Here is a 17,389-nt window from a genome sequence, read left to right as displayed (position 1 = left end):
TTGATGAACAACTGAGTAGCCTACTCTCTAAGCTCTGAAGCTGGAAAGTACATGTGTGTATTTTTATCATGCTGAACATTTACACAATTATTTCTTTTATCTGAAAACACAGGAATAATTCAAAAGTAATTAACCAGTTGATTAATTATCTATTGATAATTAATTATTTTGTTTGGTAGCTCGAACAAAAGAAATCATTTTACTTGATTGAGGTAGTGGTATAAGCTGAATTAGTCCCATTTATAGGTCGCAGCTTTAAAGTAAGTTTGAAATTTAAAAAAAACAATAGATAGCTATACAATCTTCTACTTACATACGCACCTCACTAGTAGAGTGGTTAGAATGTCAAAAATGTATTGTCATTGGTCTAGATTTCTAGATCTATTACAAGCTTAATTATATGACTGATCCATACTATTTGATACAACTACACTTCGTATAAGCTTTATTTGTTAAATAGTTGTTTTTTTTCCTTGTTGTGTTCTGTCGGCAACTAATATTTCCCCCTTTTCCCTTTCATTGGTTAATTTTTCACAGAAATTTCTTTTTGTCTAAGGGGAGGGTGGGGTTCTCTTTAAGTGATACCGGGTTTATTGTTACAGTACATTAAATATGTTGACTTTAACTAAAATATTGAAACTATAACTCTGTACTGATTTTTTTTTTAACCCTCAGATTTTAATTACCCCAACAACAAAGACTTCAAACACAATTGAAAACATTACAAATCTAATGTTTAAAATGTTATTCGTGCAATCCACTGACAACTGCTTCACCGAGTCTTTATTGACGTTATACTCAAACCGAGTCCTCAAGTTTCTATTACTTTTACTATGCACAAATCTACAATGCTTTGGTTATTTCAGTTCAGTTTGGCTGAAGTCTGACGTCGACCTGTCTCCTCTGGAGGAACATCACAACAGCTCAACACAGGCGAACACTCTGTATAGGCCAATTTGCAACGACAGTGATAACTTCCGGGAGACTCTACGCGTCTGCAGCATGGACTCAGCGCCAGATGATTACGGCAATACCATGAGGCATTCCAGGGTGTTGGTCTTTCGCTTGATGAAAGAAGACGCGAAGCTATTCATCGCCACTCGCCACGTCAGCCTGCCGAATGCGACAGTCAGCATCAAGGCTTCGGATTATAACAATGTTCCTTTATACAATGAATTCTTTTCAACAGATCTCTTCCGGTTTTATGCCGGCACGTTGGTCGTGGATGATATTCCTATTCTTTTCACTGGACACTGGGACGAGTCGAAATTTTTAGGGTCCGCAGTTCATGTCGTTCACCATTTAGAGTTGGAGTGTACTTCTTTGTCGTCTGCTGATTTTTATACAAAAGATAGCTGTTTTTATTGTTCAGTTTCTTGTAATAAATTAACTTTCCCAGAAGGTAATACAACTTCCGGTGATAATACTTCTTTGGATTTTTTGGATCTGTTTGACGTCCACATCAGCAGCAAAGGCATCAAGTCCCAAAAAAGTCAAAACTTAGACAAAGACCTAAGAAGCAAACGTCAAACTAGAGGTAATGTTCCTCCACCTCTGAGCTGCAGCCTTCATCTTGCAGCCGACCATTTGTTTTTTAGTTACATTGGGGCCAATAGTGTGTCGAGGACACTAAACACCATGCTCTCTCTCATCAATGAGGTTGATGCCATCTTCCGCTCTGTAGACTTTGATGGCGATGGCTATGGAGACAATATTGGTTTCATTGTAGGAAAAGTTGACATACACAGCCTCAACGATCCCAGCTATATGTTAATTAAGGAATACATGAAGGCTGATGAATATCTGCATCTATTTTCAAAATATTACGACTTCAGCCAGGCCTGTCTGGGTGTGGCGTTTACTTACAGAGATTTGGGCTCTGTCTCGGGAACATCCTACCCAGCTTTTTCAGACCCTAATTTAGCCGGTGGGATTTGCGAACAACGAATGGAAGTGAACTCGGAAATAATCAGCTTCAACACTGTCGCTGTCACGATGTATAGCCACGGTACTCGCATGCCGCGCGAGATCTTTGTTCTGAATCTTGTCCACGAGCTGGGTCATAGCTTTGGGGCTAGGCACGACGAGACAAGCGAATGTCTGTCACAGGGAGATTATGGAAGCTTCATCATGAACTGGCAATCAAACCCTGGGACAGAGCCAAACAACCGTAAGTTTTCCCCCTGCAGTATCAGAAGCATACTTCCCGTGGTCAAGAAAAAGGGCGTTTGCCTTCTTAGTAATATCCTAATGTCCCAGTGCGGGAACACAATCCCAGAAGACGATGAGGAGTGTGACTGCGGGGTGGCTAAGACATGCTTGTCCGTGGACCCATGCTGCACGCCTTCAGATACACAAGGTGGGCCGGACGCTCCGTGCACGGTGAGAAAGTCAACTGGGAATCTGTGCTCCCCAAGAAAAGACCAGTGCTGCACTAGCAACTGCTCCTACATCTCAGCCTCAGAAAACCACGTCTGCAACACCCTGGATGGGTGCTCACATGTTTCAATGTGCAACGGCCAAAGTGGGCGCTGCCCAGAGAGCGCTTTTCAACCAGATGGAATTTTCTGCAACAACGGATTGGACGTATGCAAAAGTGGCACCTGCGCAGTGGGGGTCTGTGAGTACCACAACATGACAGCGTGTTTCTGTTCAGATCTCGACGACCAGTGCAAAGTGTGCTGCAAACATTTAGTCAGCTTGACGTGCATGCCTGTTGGGAATTATTCATTTATTAAGACCAACACGACTATCCACCACAACACAGGCGTCCCTTGCTATGATAAAGGTTACTGTGCGGCCAGACACATGTGTATACTGCCGTTCAAGGACGATCCCGCAGCGGCCATCCTGTTTGGTCCCGACAGTGAAAGACGGTTTAAATTTCACTTTAACAACTATTGGTTCTACTACTTCCTCGTAGCGCTGTGCTTTCTAATTATCTTAATTTTTTTGACGGTCTCTTATAAGATTAATGACTCAGATCACTTAAAAGCACTCCGCTATGGAAAGATGATGGCAATTTTCGCCATGGGAGAGCACCAGAGTAAAGTATACAGACAAATGCTGATAGAAATCAACAACTATTATAACATCCGGATGCACAAGGTTCAACTCCAGAGCGATCCCATCAGCCACACCGAAGCAGTGGCAAGGATCAAGGCACTTTTTCCCATGGTAAACACCCCATACATTATAAGACTGGCAAGAATGAGTGCCTCTGAAAGTTTTGTGGTCAAACTGTTACTGATACAGGGTCACAGAATGAGGACATTTACCTAACGGGCAGAAGTCACAAGAATAGTTCTAAATTGTAAATAGGTATATACACATGGCCTTTACATTACTTGTAAAAATGAATTAAATATACATGACTTTGTTATTTCACTTTGCTCGTGTGTTATATTGTGGCTGTTACGAATTGATACTTGACATCGGTTAGATAACTAACCACGTCCGTGTTGGTAAGATTATTCATACAGGCTTTTTAATTTGGGTAAAGAATGTGAATTGAACAAAGCGAACGAATGTTGGAGTTCTTTGATGGGTGCATTCACTCCATTTGGGCTCTGTCTGAACAAGTAATGCCTGGAGGTGTACTTACAGCAGTACGAGTTATGGACTTGTCAATTACCAGAAGTCATCAGGTCTTCTTTAAATGTGATCCTAGAACTTATCCAGATGCAGGTGAAAATTCTCTCTCCCCCCCCCCCTCCTAAAAGTCTTTAGTTCATTTTTGATGAACATTTAAATGTTAGTTTTACCAAGTGAGGATTGGGTCTGTAATGTGTGCAGTACTTATAGTCTACTATATTTTAGAAAGAATCTAATAGACCAGAATGTAAAAGTAGGGCTTTGCTGCGGCAATGATTAATTAAAATAAATATACTTTCTCCTGTCTACAAATTGAGTCTTGGTAAAGTAGGCTTAAAGGGAGTAGACCCTGATGGCAGTCATCCAATTGAAAACTACATGGCTCTAGGACCAAAATTATGCTATCAAACATAAGTGAATAATTAATAGGTAAATAAATGGTGCTGTGGTTGAGTAATTAAGTACTTAGCTTCTGAACTTGGGGTCCTGGGCTCAATTCTCATCGAAGACTGGGATTTTGAATTTCGGGATATTTAGTTGGGGAAAGTAAAGAGGGTTGGTCATTGTGCTGGCCACACAGCACACTGCTCGTAAACTGCTAGCCAAAATAACAGATGACCATAACATCATCCACCCTATAGATGGCAAGGTCTGAAAGGGGAACTTTACTGTTAACAATAGTTACTTACTGACTAGTGAACACTAAAAATGTTATTTCTCATTTATTTATTTTTTTTTACAACTAGCGCTTCATACATAGTCACCTAAGTAAACAAACTTGATCCAATGTAGCGTCAAAATTTATTGCATGAAGAGATAATACATTAAAATACAATGGGCCAGTTAGGATTTACCATGAAGCTAATACAGTTATAAAAATATACATTGGGCAGTATTATCCACACCATTTCTGCATTATATAGTAGAGAGATGCAGATTAACATTTTAAGTTACATTTTAAGAATACAAGACAATTTAACATACTCACTGGTGTACTTTAAGTTTAAAAAAAAAAAAAAAAAAAAAGAGCCAAATTAAAAAAAGATTAATTAGCAAACCAAAGAACATAACTAAGTAAACCAAATGTGAAAAGAACAAAAAAAAAAAATGCAAATTAAACATGTATACAAGTGCTGCCTCTAAAGTAGTGTCCCTTTGATTCTTACAACAAAGATGTAAAATAAAATATTACATGAAAATTTCACTCCATAAAAGAAAAAGTCAAAACATCCTCATATAGCTCACTTACAGTAATTATACATGAACAGAATTGACCTCATTCACCAATCGTAAACAAACATTTAGTCACGTGATCTTATTGATAAAAGAACGAGAAAAAAAAACCTGTCACGTGACAACCATCATGAATTAAACATTAGATCGTAAATTATATAGAAGATATAGAGTACCACGTGGCTAAATGTTGTTTGTTTACGATTGGTGAATGAGGTCCATTGTATACATCAAGGTTTTCTTGAATTTAAAACTCTACTAGTTTATTTGTAAATACATGGCTGGATTCAACATTTGTGTTCTTTTTGTATGAAAACAAGAAAGAAGGGTGGCCTGTACTATTTGCTACAGTCTGTAGATTCTGTTAATTTATAACAAAATCCCCACCTTACAAGAAAGAACAACTTGGTTAGTACATATATATAGAGGGACATTAGGTAAGGCACATGGAGTAGAGAGTCTATTCAGCCTCTATGTACACTTTGGGTTTGAATGGGACATAAAATGCAAGCAGGTCACTGAAGTATGTGCCATCATTGTCACCGCCTCCAAATATTATGATCTCATCTTCTTCCTGTGACTCATAGTTTGAGGGCAAGCGAAAGCACCCATGGCCAGCCCTTGGTGACGGGGCATTCTCTACAGCCAATCTCTGCCAGTTTTTATTTTCTGAAATTACAACAAAAAAAAAATTAAATTAAAAAAACAGTTGAAACAATATATCTTAACAACTATTACAGGACTGTTATTAAAGTACTACAAAGGAGAGCACAGCCATTGGCTGCTATGAACGACTATGTTGAAAAATCTTAAAATAAAGGAGGATGATTGGTCCTTATAAACACCACGTGGTGCTTTAACAAATATATCACTGAACTAGAAAATCCTGGCACCAATGACATGCAATAGGAAAAGTTGACCATTTTGAAATTTTTTAAGTCACTTCATTTACGAATGCACTCCATCTCATTTCTTGACTAAGTATCTCCAACTGTCCCCAAGTCTTTTAAATCTGCTTCCAAATCATGGCGCCATGTATTACTGGGATGTTTACTCTTCCTTTTGTCCTTGGGCATTGCAGGTGAGGGCTTTTGTAATGTTGTTGCAGGCTTACGAAGGGTGTGGCATCTCCAGCGTTTCTGAAGGATATCTACTTCAATGGGCTGCAGCTTTGTCTGGTAAACGACTTGTAAGAATCTTCCTGAGGCAGGTATTGATAAATACTTGGGATTTTTTTAATGGTGTCACTTTCACTAACTCTGACCTTCGAGAGCAATAGTGAAGCTATTTTAATTGTTTATTCGGTATCTGCATCATGTGAAAAAATATTTTTATGATTTTGTTAAAAAATTATTTTTTTTCAGTATCCAAAATGGAAGGTATTTGTCAAATGTTTAGTCTATAATGAATTAGATTACAATTGGAATATTATGTATATGTATATATTGCTTCAACTCTAGGATAAGAAACTAATGATTGGTGTAAGTAAAGTAAAGTTCCCCTTTCAGACCTTGTGATCCATAGGGTAGATGATGTAAAGGTCATCTGTTTCTGTGGCCTACGGTTAACTAGGGTGTCATGTGGTCAGCACAACGACCAACCGCCTTTACTTTTCCCCAACTAATGTCAGGTACCCATTAGAGTTGGGTGGACCCAGAGGCGACCAAAGATCCTGAAATTATAAATCCCAGTCTTCACCAGGATTCAAACCCAGAACCCCAGTTCAGAAGCAAAGCACTCTACCGCTCAGCCACCGTGCCTATTGGGGAAAGTGGTGTACAGCCATAGTGATGATGAAAACACAAGATTTAACATTGATGATGTTAAACTGGAGAGCGGAATGCAAAACTAAACCTGATGTGATGTCTAAATGTCATTGATCTCTTTCTGGAATTGAAACTTGAAGTTAATTTCCAGGACTAGTTTTCTTTATTATTATTTTTTCTTTATAAGAGTTTGTGAATTTAAACAAATAAATGATTTTTTTATCATGGTTAATACAGAGTTATAACCCTTCTCTTAGGTATATGGTAGATAGTTTCTAGCAAGTTTCTAGCAACTTCTTAAGGGAAAAACTTATTGGTCATTGTGGTGGCCACCATCTACACTAACCACAGGAAAAGACCTTTTCACAAGCTATTTCAAAGAACTCAAAGAAGGTTCCAAAAGGAAACTTTATAAACAATACAAACTTACCGAGATGAAATATATAAGCATCATAGAGAGCATTATCACCATCATAGCCGCCATGAATGAAAATTCTATCATTGGTTAAAGCACAAGATGCATGCCAACTGAGGACAGTAATATTGTTCAATTACTTCTAAGTGTTTTGTTTTTTCTGCACAAATACTGTTTTAAAAATAAAAGAAATAAATGTTTTGTTGAAACCTTAAAAATTTTAATAGTCATAGTTTTAGCTAATACAACTACTAGAAGTGATAATCATCACCCATCTGTTGAATAAAATAGTTGAATGATAAAATGTTAAGATTTCGTCATAACATCTAATTTTTTTATTTTATTTCACCATTTGTTCATTAAAAGCATAAACAGAGAGTAATGTATTAACTTACCAACGAGGCTTGGGTGGCTGACCAGTACATTTAGGTGATGACCAATCAACAGTAGCTAAAATGAAAATGTAATTACAAAATTATTCAGATTGTAATTTTAGGGTGTCATAAAATAAACAACTGGCTATAACATAACACAATCACTTTTTTAAATTTAATGTGTAACTATTATAAATAGTGTCTATATGGGATATAGGGGACTGGCCAGGCTATAAATGTCCGAAAGACTTTAAATCAGAAATTTGAAAAATATATTTCTTGTAAAAGTTTTTCTTTCCTACTGTCCTTTCAGTTTTAGATCTACTTACTTCACTTTAATGCCTTTAAAAATATATTTGAATTCTAATTAAATAAGCATATTATATACTGCTTTCAATACTTTTGCTGTATAGTAAACTCTTGCTTTTTATTTTTCAATGAAAGAAATAAAGAATTTAGTGCTCTATGATGTTGTTTGTTTGTAAAATGTTTTACATGTTTCGGATGTTCCTTCAGAGTTGAAGATAATTACTTCCTAGTCCAAACCTCCCGCAGGACGACGGGGGATGGGAGCGGGCAGGGTTTGAACCCGGGACCATCGATAAATCTGAACGACAGTCCAGCGTGCAAACCGCACGACCAGGCAGCCATCCGATAATGGTCTTATCCTTTATATGCCCAGGGATGAAAATGCTTTTATGTCGATCTAGATATTAGACAAATAATTATTTCACTTAAATTGTTCTAACTGCACTGGAAATAGATCATTAACTTTGTTGAAACATTTGTTAAAAAAAAAAAAGTGCATAACATTTTCTAGTTGGAATATTTTAGCTTCCGTATAAAAAATATTTATTAATGTGTCTACAACTTGTGTGGTCCTTGAGAAAGAAATTTTTCTTTTTCTTGTGATCAACCAGCACTGTCTACAGATAATATAAATAAACTTACTCAAATCTAGAATGAAGAGATCATTGTAACAGAAAGGAAAGTCCCAGCCTCCAAATATAACCAGTTGGTCATTGAGAAGTGTTGCTGAATGCCTGAAATAGAAAATGATACATTAATACTTAAAAACCTAGTTAACCCACACTTTTTACAAGGAGAAAAAATTTGTTTATTTTGACTTGTTTTTCTATAGCAAGCCCTGCCCATTACGCGGCCAGCCAATCCTTTATGTATATGTGGGGGCATCTGGGCAGTTTTTGTGCTACCTTTAGCAAACACAACTGAGCTCGAGTCAGGATTTTAACTCAAACCACATTGATAGGTTGCCGAGAAGTTCCAATTAAGGATGATAAAAATTGGCTTGAGTTACAAGATGCATTTAAAAGATTTTAATAACCCAGTCGCACTTTAACCCAGGCAATGCTTTGCGACCTCCTCATGCCACCCAGATGGAAAAGTCATTAGAAGAGACAATATGGCCAATAAGAAAGCAAAACAGAACACCCATTGGGGTGCTTAATGGAGCCAAGCTCTTGGCATTGGCAGCATAAAAGAGAGCCCCAGAAGCCATCACAATCAATACATTGCTCCTTAAGAGGACTTTCTATGGCATGAATACCACACAGCTGATGGGGTATATAATTGGAAAATGGAGGAGTTGGACTGCTCCCCATGTTCAGAGTCTTGGGATACAAATCATTGGTAACAATGATGCAAGGAGTTAACATTTGCTTAGATCATTCCCTGACATAACGACTTGTTCAGGCAGGTCAGAAAAGGGGAGCTTCCATTAGCTTACACAAATAAAAAACTGGTACTTCAATAAATTTGGGCAATGGCTGACATCTTTCATAAAGAAACATTTGCAATGTGTAGGCCTTATTATCATAGCTTTTATATAGCGCTACTTTCATGCTTACAGCATGCTCAGAGCGCTTTTGGTCCAAGCTCATTTGTGGACCAGTGGGGGGGTATCTAGGAGTTGGTTTTCCGTGCTGCCTTTAGGCGCTCAGTAAACACAACTCTGCCCGAGTCGGGTGTCGAACCTCGAGCCCCCTTCTAGGTAGCCAAGCCAAGTTCAAGCGCACTTGGCCCCTCGACCACGCTTCCCACGCCTTAACGTGAAGGGAGAGTAAAAATTATATTCAAGGCCTAAGTTTAAATTTTCTGAATTAACTTAAAGACATTCCTCACCCTGAACGAGGTAGGGGCTTCTCTCCTGTAACAATTGGCTTATACCAATTTTCCATCACAGGGCTGAAGATATGAATTTCATTGTCACAACCATCTGGCTGTGGGTCTGGTAGAGGGAAAACACCTCCAAATATCCAGAGCTCATGTCTGTACAAAGTGGCACTGTGATAAGATCTTGTTGGCGCTTTGCCATTGGCCTAAGGACATCAACACAGAAAACAAAATAAGATTAATAGGTTAATCTTAGGCTAGCTGTGTCTTTTAAAAAGCTGACATAGTATAATAAATACACTAAATCATATAGATATTTAGAAGCCTGGCTAAGTTTAAACACACACACCTTCACCAGTGTCCATTTCTTTTCATCCAAATCAAACATATGGACATCATGAAACCATTTGGCATTTTTAGAACCTCCGAAAACATAGATACACCGGACAGTGGGATCATATGTGGCACTGTGACCCATCCTATACTCTGGTTTGGCTCCTTCTGTTTGGATTTCTGGACACTTCCATGACCTCATCTCTGCAAACAATACAACCATTGAATTCATTCAAAGCAATTTTTGCTTAAAATATTAGTAAATTCAAATTGCTAACTGCACATTATGAAATTATCATACCTGGGTCAAGATACCAGACAGAGTCTCGACTCAGCTGCTTGTCACCTTGACCTCCAATAATCACTGCCTGTTTACTGTTAACAAGCGTCATTGTATGTCCCCATCTGTTACTGGGTTTCAGAGCTAATTGAAAGTATAAAGTTCAAATACAGATTCAATGAGTACTTTTTAAAGAATTAGATGAATTTCACATTTATTTATAAGTAATTCATCAGCAATAATAAATAATGAAAGAATACCTAAAATGCATGTGTTAATTTTCTAATTATAATATAGGAAATAAAGAAATTAAGAGTCCTCAAATTTTAACAAATAATTCTATATTTTTTCTTCTAGGAAGGAGAGATTTCCAGATCCTTATAACATGTGAAATCATGACATTTTGGAACTTATAACTTTTTAAAAATCTTCAGTGATAAACATTTCCTCCTCCCCAGAAAAAAGATGACAAAATTAGTAAATTTACCTCGGACTGAAAGGTCAACACACCGAGTTATTTTTCCTTCTTTGCTAACTTCTTTACAGGGAGACGTCTTTTTTAATGCTTGGACTGTGTTCAAGTCCTTGGCTTCAAGAAGTTTTTGTTTGCAAGGTGGTGTTCTGTCAACAGTGGGAGCATTCATCGAAGCTCTCTGGCGTCTTGTTTTAGGCTTTGGTGTATTTTCATCCTCATACTTGCGTTTTGATGGCTTAACAGGAAGAGGGGAACGGCACTGACTCAGCATATTCTGGAATTAGATTATAGAAGGTGTTGCAAAAATATTTTCGTTTAACGAGTACTTTTATATAAAGCTCTCTGCATTCACATTTTTTTTAAAAATTGGCTGTTCTAATGACAACTTTACAGCTCATGGATATCACAAACTGAAACCCCAATAAAATACAATGGGGAAAAAAAATGGAAAGATCAAGCACTTTTAAAGGCATATTGATTGACAGTACTTTTTAAATAGAAAGTGGGTAAGTGTTAGGAAACATATTTAATAAATTTGAGAAATTTATTGAGTAGTAATCTCGGAACTAAAAAAAATTTGTTAGAATAAGACATGAAATAAGATTGGACCGAAGAGAAGTTCTATATAGATGACCTAACGACATTTTCTCTTTAAATAACTCTTTGAAGTTGAATTTGTGCATTTGTCAATAAAGCTACTGTAATTTATGTTTAAAAAGAAATTTGTTCTAGTTTGGCATTAAGAAATTAGAACATTTAAAATGGTTTCGTAGTCTGCAGCTACAACTCAATGATCATTATGCTACAAACCTATCCTTTCTTTGGACAACGGGAAAAAAAAGGGGGATGGGGGGGGGGGTGATATCTGGGAGGTTTCCGTGCACATCACAAATTATGTGAATACCGTCAGGCCAAATTATGTTCACAAAGCATGAGAGAAAACTGGTCTGAATTTAACCTTAGTGACTACAAAGCATGAGAGAAAACTGGTCTGAATTTAACCTTAGTGACTACAAAGCATGAGAGAAAACTGGTCTGAATTTAACCTTAGTGACTACAAAGCATGAGAGAAAACTGGTCTGAATTTAACCTTAGTCAAAGTGACTAAGTTTTTCTGACACTGTTTCTGAAGACGTGGAGCTGAAGTTCTTAACATTTTAATAATGTTTAAATCAAATCAACAACTAACTTCTGCTTTGGGCGTCGTTTCGTTTTCTTTCTGTATGTTATCAGACTCTTTGATTTTTGTCAGCACTGGACTTGAAACAATGGAATCTTGCACTGGTTCAAAGACTTTGGTAGTAGCGTCAGACTTATTATTAATGCTGGCAACAAGGGAACATTTATTGAGAGATTTCAAGGTACAAGAGTTAGAACTGGCAGACTCTGACCACTGGAAACATCTGTTTTGATTTAGAATAGAAAAATTAAACAACTATTACACAAGGTCTGTTTTTATTGACAAGGCTGAATATTTATATTATTCACCTAAGCAGTAAGCAATTAAAATTGGAGGTGCAGAACTCAAGATATACTTATTGGTCTAGCTGCTGTAACCTTTCAAATATTTTTGGATAATGACAAAAATTGAACCAGTCTTGATATAAATTTAACAGCACCTATACAAAAGGCTTAATACTTCATCATCCTATCCCAATGAACCATTGAAAAAAAAAAAAAAAAAAAAAAAAAAAAAGGAAGACCACATAATAGATGCTTTCCATTCAAGAACTAGTGAAGAATTCTCCAAATATTAAGATAAGAAGATAAGATATTATAGGAGCATAGTAATACTCAATATCTATCCTATTAACAGTGTCTGACATTAAACTGAAACAGGTTAGGCGGACAAGTGGCATGTCTTTTGAATCTATGGACACAAGGTAAACTCATTCTATTTGTAGCAGAATAACTTGTTTAGTACTTGCAAATGTGCTGTTAAATGTGTACTGCACAATTGTTACATTTCCAAACGGATAATAAAGATTATTGTCATTACTATTATATATATATATCTTTTTTCTTCAACCAGACCATAAATTGAAAAGCTTATAAATAGCTGGACCAAAATAAGATAATTTTTACTACTCTAGTCAGTCAGCAAATAGTCAAATTAAATATAAATATTATTCACTGCTAGCTTGAACTTAGAAATAGTCACTAGTCACTTTGCCTAGACATGCAATAAAGTAATAGTTTCATTTAAAAGTCATAGGGATGTTTCCATTATATTATACATTTTTTAAAAGTTTTTGTTATATTTATGCAGTTAAAAATGCGGATCGCTGCCTCGTCGTGCCATTAGCGCTGGACTGTCACTTGGGCTTGTCGATGATCCTGGGATCAAACCCTACCTGCCCATACCCATTGTCCTGCAGGAGGTTTGGACTCTAGGAAGTAAATTATCTTGAACTCTGAAGGTACATCCGAAACATGTAAAACATTTTACAACATAGCACACAGGCTGTTACAAATATAAATAAGAGTTCTTTACGGCGGACACAAAAAAAAAAAATAAAAATAAAAAATAATAAAAAATAGTAAGTACCGCTGAGAAGTGTTTAGAGAACAGAGTTTGTTCCTTGTCTTGCCTTTAACAATGTCAACATCAATGATCATCTCTTGGCTGTCATTCCAAAACCCTTGAGTCAATATCATCAATGTTTCAATTTTGGCACTTTTTGGAAACTTGCAAATATACCTGGTCTCTTCTTGATGTTCTCTAAAAAATAAATTATTTGGAATTTATTATTTGCCTTTGTCACAGTATTGTTTGAGACTCACTGTAACACGAAGTTATCATCTCGTGCCTTTTGCACAGGAACGCTAACGGTCTGAGACTGACCACGAAGTGTAAACCTCAGTAGTTGTTTGGTTTTTTGTAGAGTAAGGACGTATATTATGTGTAGTTTTCAGCTGGAATATGTATTATGTGAAGTTTAGTTTTTTCTGAACATGGAATGGTATCTATATTTTATGATGTTAATATTTGAGTGTATGTTGTGCCTTTGGGGCTGGATTAGCCAAACTATATTTATTCAATAAGCTTATTAAATTGTCTGCTATCAAGTATCTTTATTCAGTGTATTTAGTCCACTGCGTAAGTAATAAGCTCCAACAGACATTCGCATTAGCAGAAGTAAAGAAGCACAAAGAGATGTAGACATGTCTGTTAAAACAATATAACTACACACTCATGCAACCCAGCAGTTGAGTTAGTCCTTTGCATGTAACTTAAGTAGACATTTATTTTTACTGTAAGGTCTAACTCCATTCAATACTTTCAGACAAGTAACAGAAACCATTAAACATTTACATTTGAGCTCCCCGCCACCAGCATTTTCTTAGCTCCAGAAATGTATTTCCTGACATATATAATATAATAAAACTAAAAAAAGAGTGGGATAAGCTGATACTTAAGTGTTATAGATATAGACAGCAGAGCATAAATGTAATAGATTTGATCATCCACACTAATTCAGCAAGATGTCTGGTTAGTGGCAGAGGGCATGTTTTGTTAATGTAAACATTATGATGGTATGCTGTGTCCAGAAAGCTTTGAAAGTGTTCTCAGTCTCTTTCAAAAGCCATTTGTTGCCAGGTATTGCTCTCTATCGCAGTGAGGGTAAACTAGCACCCAAGCAGATCTTTTAAGTGTTTCTTTGAGCACCTGTATTAAGATATCATCCACAAAGCTTGCATGAAAAGATTGTGTTTGTTAGAAAATCATCCTTTAGACATTATAAATATAAAGAAATTTGTATGTTGTAACATATTTTGACATAAAAAAATAATATGAGGTCAAATTAGAATTAGTAGGCCACCATACGATATATCTAAAAAAACAAGCAAAGTTCTGCAAAATACTTAGAATATCATTAAGTTTGGGAAACACTGACACACAGTTCTAGACTTCAAATACTTCAACAAGGGGTGGTCTTAGGTTTAAGATTAGAATATTTTATTGTAAATATTTTCTATTAGTATTATTATTAGATCTATTAGTCCAATCTATAGTCATTAGACCTTTGTTCTAGATCTAGTTTAGATCTAATAGTCTAGTTTAAGTGTAACTTATTTAAATCTACTTTAGAAACTTGCACAGGCGATTTAAAAACACATTTGACACCAGAAAAAATTTCCTGTTCAAGTTTTACAGAACTGAAATTAAGCCTGCACTAAGAAAAGAAATTCATAACATTGCTTTATAACTGAGTGTTTTCATGACATTTTCTTGAGTTTCTCTAAAAAAAAAAAAGAGGTTCCTCTAACAGCTCTTGGGAAAAAAAAATTGTCTCTTAATATTTCCATGATATTTTAATCAGAAAAACAAAAAAAGGAAATTTTCAAATTACAAGGAAAAAAAAATAGCCATACATATACAACATACACCCGCTTTAAATAACAGGGCCGGGCTCAACCGTTGTGGGGCCCTATGCAAAACAGAGTTCGCAGGGTGCAGTTTGGGTAGGGTCACAAATAATAAGTGAAAATTAAAAGTTTGCATTTGAAAATAAATTCGTCTTTGCATTTTATTCATTCTTTACTACATACGAGCCTTGCGTGTAGCGAAGTCATACAGTATAATCAGTTCAGTATATCATAAAAATTCTGTTTCCTACATAGATCACGATCAATGATCAATAGCAAGAATTAACAAAAGTTTCAATCTATCTTTGAGAATTGCTGGTTTAAAGTAGAATAATTCTTCATTAGTTTGAGGCGCGAGAATGGGCTAGATTACTAGAAGCTTCATTCACCAGATTCCACAATTATATAAATATGGGTATTGCATAATGCCATTTTTTTTATCGCATGTAGGATTGGCGTTTTCCAAATTGAACAACACCCCAAAATGACAAATGTGCATGTGGTTTAGATCTATATATTTCAGGAGAATTTTATGAGTTTTCAAAGGATTTTAATAATTTCCGGAGATTTCCAGGACTTTTTCAGTAAAAGGCCTATTTTGCAATTTCAGATTTCCAGGAGCTCCTGGCAAATCAGGAGGCAGCAGGAAACCTGTTATAGATACTAAGTCCTAAGTCTAAGTTATAAAATGGTTTTATTTAATAATTTACACCTAGATCTATATAAATATATATATAATTATATATATAGTAGTTCGTCCATCTTGGTTCGATGATGACCACTTTGTTATCCAGTGGGCTAAGGGCTTTTATGCCTCCTCATGTGGCTGGTGAGATCTATGTGAGCCCGGAATGTTCGGCTGCACACTGGGCAGGTTATTCCAGATGGAGCTACACCTAGAATAGACCTCATTCACCAATCGTAAAAAATATATAGCCACATAATAATATTGATAAAAAACACAGAAAAAAACATATCAAATGAAAAATGATAGCTTCAGTCAAGTTCAGTAGTGTATTATGTGTAAATTGTATAGAAGGAATAGAGAATGACGTGGCTAAATGGTGTTTGTTTACAATTGGTGAATGAGGTCTATTAGCGCTGGGCCCACTGCAGTCGCATAGAAATTAGAAGCTACGCCACGGTCGACTATAGACTGTGTCACTATGACTATGACACATAGATCTAGATCTAGTAGTAGATGATAACTGATTGAATTGATTGACTAGATCTAGTTACGTACTTTTAATTTTAAAACTAGAATCTACATTTTAGATCTAGAATCTAGACTCTCTACTCTAGAAATACTCTAGATCATTTTTGGCTGGCTTTTTGATAATTGATAGATCTAACTATATCTGTGTCACTATGATACATAGATCTAGATCTAGTAGTAGATGATAACTGATTGAATTGATTGACTAGATCTAGTTACGTACTTTTAATTTTAAAACTAGAATCTACATTTTAGATCTAGAATCTAGACTCTCTACTCTAGAAAAACTCTAGATCATTTTTGGCTGGCTTGTTGATAATTGATAGATCTAACAGTAAATCTAACTATATCTAACAAATCACTGAAATCAGATCATCATCATCATCGGTCATCATCCATGTCTCAGCATTGTGATTGTCTGTCATGACATGACACTACTAACTACTAGATCTAGTCATGAGTCGACTCATGTCAAAGCCTCAACTTGAACTTCAACTTGCTCAAGCCCAGGCGAGGCTAAGCCAAGCCCAAGCTCTACTCTTGTGTGAGTCTGTCGCTGATCTAGATAGATCTATCATCTAGTCTAGAGACACTACAATAAAAGCGCCGTGATTTAAAAAAATACGATGGGTGAATTGGGTGTTTACAAACCGTGGGCGTTTTCAAACGCATAAATAATAATAGATCTAGATTCTAAGTCAAGATTAAGATAAATCATAAATACTCTCTATCTCTACTCCATCTAGATTCTAGATTCTAGAAGATCTACTTACTCTTTCGTGAAAGCTACTGGAGGAGACTTGACGTTATACAAGCAGAGTAAATCTGCTTCTTGTGATGTGCTCATCTTTTATTAAGTTCTTAAAAACAAAGCGTTTAAAAATAGAATTTTACATTCAATACATTATCAACATCAACATTGGGTATGAATGAGCTCTATTCATATATGGCGCGTAAAATTTAGAGCCAAAATGAATAAAAAGTCAGAATCACAGGAAGTATGGAAATAACAACAACAACAAAGTAGTCGATACCAAAATAAAAGTCCAAATTTTAGTTAGTGGTGTGTAGGAGGTCACGGTAGAATAGTAAAGCAATTTATGCCAAAGGAAACATGATTTACGAGTTATTTTGTTTTACACAGAGAAAGAACCCAGTGAAAAGATTACCAAATCTAGAACCTGAATTTAAAAACACAA

At 36.1% G+C, this 17,389-nt stretch overlaps 2 protein-coding genes across 2 annotated transcripts; one reads left to right on the top strand and one right to left on the bottom strand.

Moving 5' to 3' along the window:
* The first annotated feature begins 680 nt into the window (after positions 1-680).
* Positions 681-3,359, top strand: LOC106055443 (disintegrin and metalloproteinase domain-containing protein 10-like). Its single transcript, XM_013211703.2, has one exon. The coding sequence runs from the start codon at positions 733-735 to the stop codon at positions 3,280-3,282; it is 2,550 nt and encodes an 849-aa protein (XP_013067157.2). The 5' UTR covers positions 681-732; the 3' UTR covers positions 3,283-3,359.
* Positions 3,360-4,376: 1,017 nt separating this feature from the next.
* LOC106055439 (kelch domain-containing protein 2-like) lies at positions 4,377-17,167 on the bottom strand. The gene is made up of 11 exons (XM_013211698.2): positions 16,964-17,167; positions 13,152-13,325; positions 11,793-12,006; positions 10,616-10,877; positions 10,150-10,272; positions 9,865-10,052; positions 9,525-9,721; positions 8,334-8,425; positions 7,404-7,458; positions 7,024-7,121; positions 4,377-5,496 (listed from the first exon to the last, which is right to left on the bottom strand). The coding sequence occupies exons 1-11, from the start codon at positions 17,035-17,037 to the stop codon at positions 5,288-5,290; spliced, it is 1,686 nt and encodes a 561-aa protein (XP_013067152.2). The 5' UTR covers positions 17,038-17,167; the 3' UTR covers positions 4,377-5,287.
* Between the last annotated feature and the right edge of the window lie 222 nt (positions 17,168-17,389).

Source organism: Biomphalaria glabrata, chromosome 3 (assembly GCF_947242115.1).
Source record: "Biomphalaria glabrata chromosome 3, xgBioGlab47.1, whole genome shotgun sequence".
Lineage (NCBI taxonomy): Eukaryota > Metazoa > Mollusca > Gastropoda > Planorbidae > Biomphalaria > Biomphalaria glabrata.
Note: the sequence above shows the minus strand (reverse complement) of the source record. Positions and strands in the feature narration are given on the sequence as shown.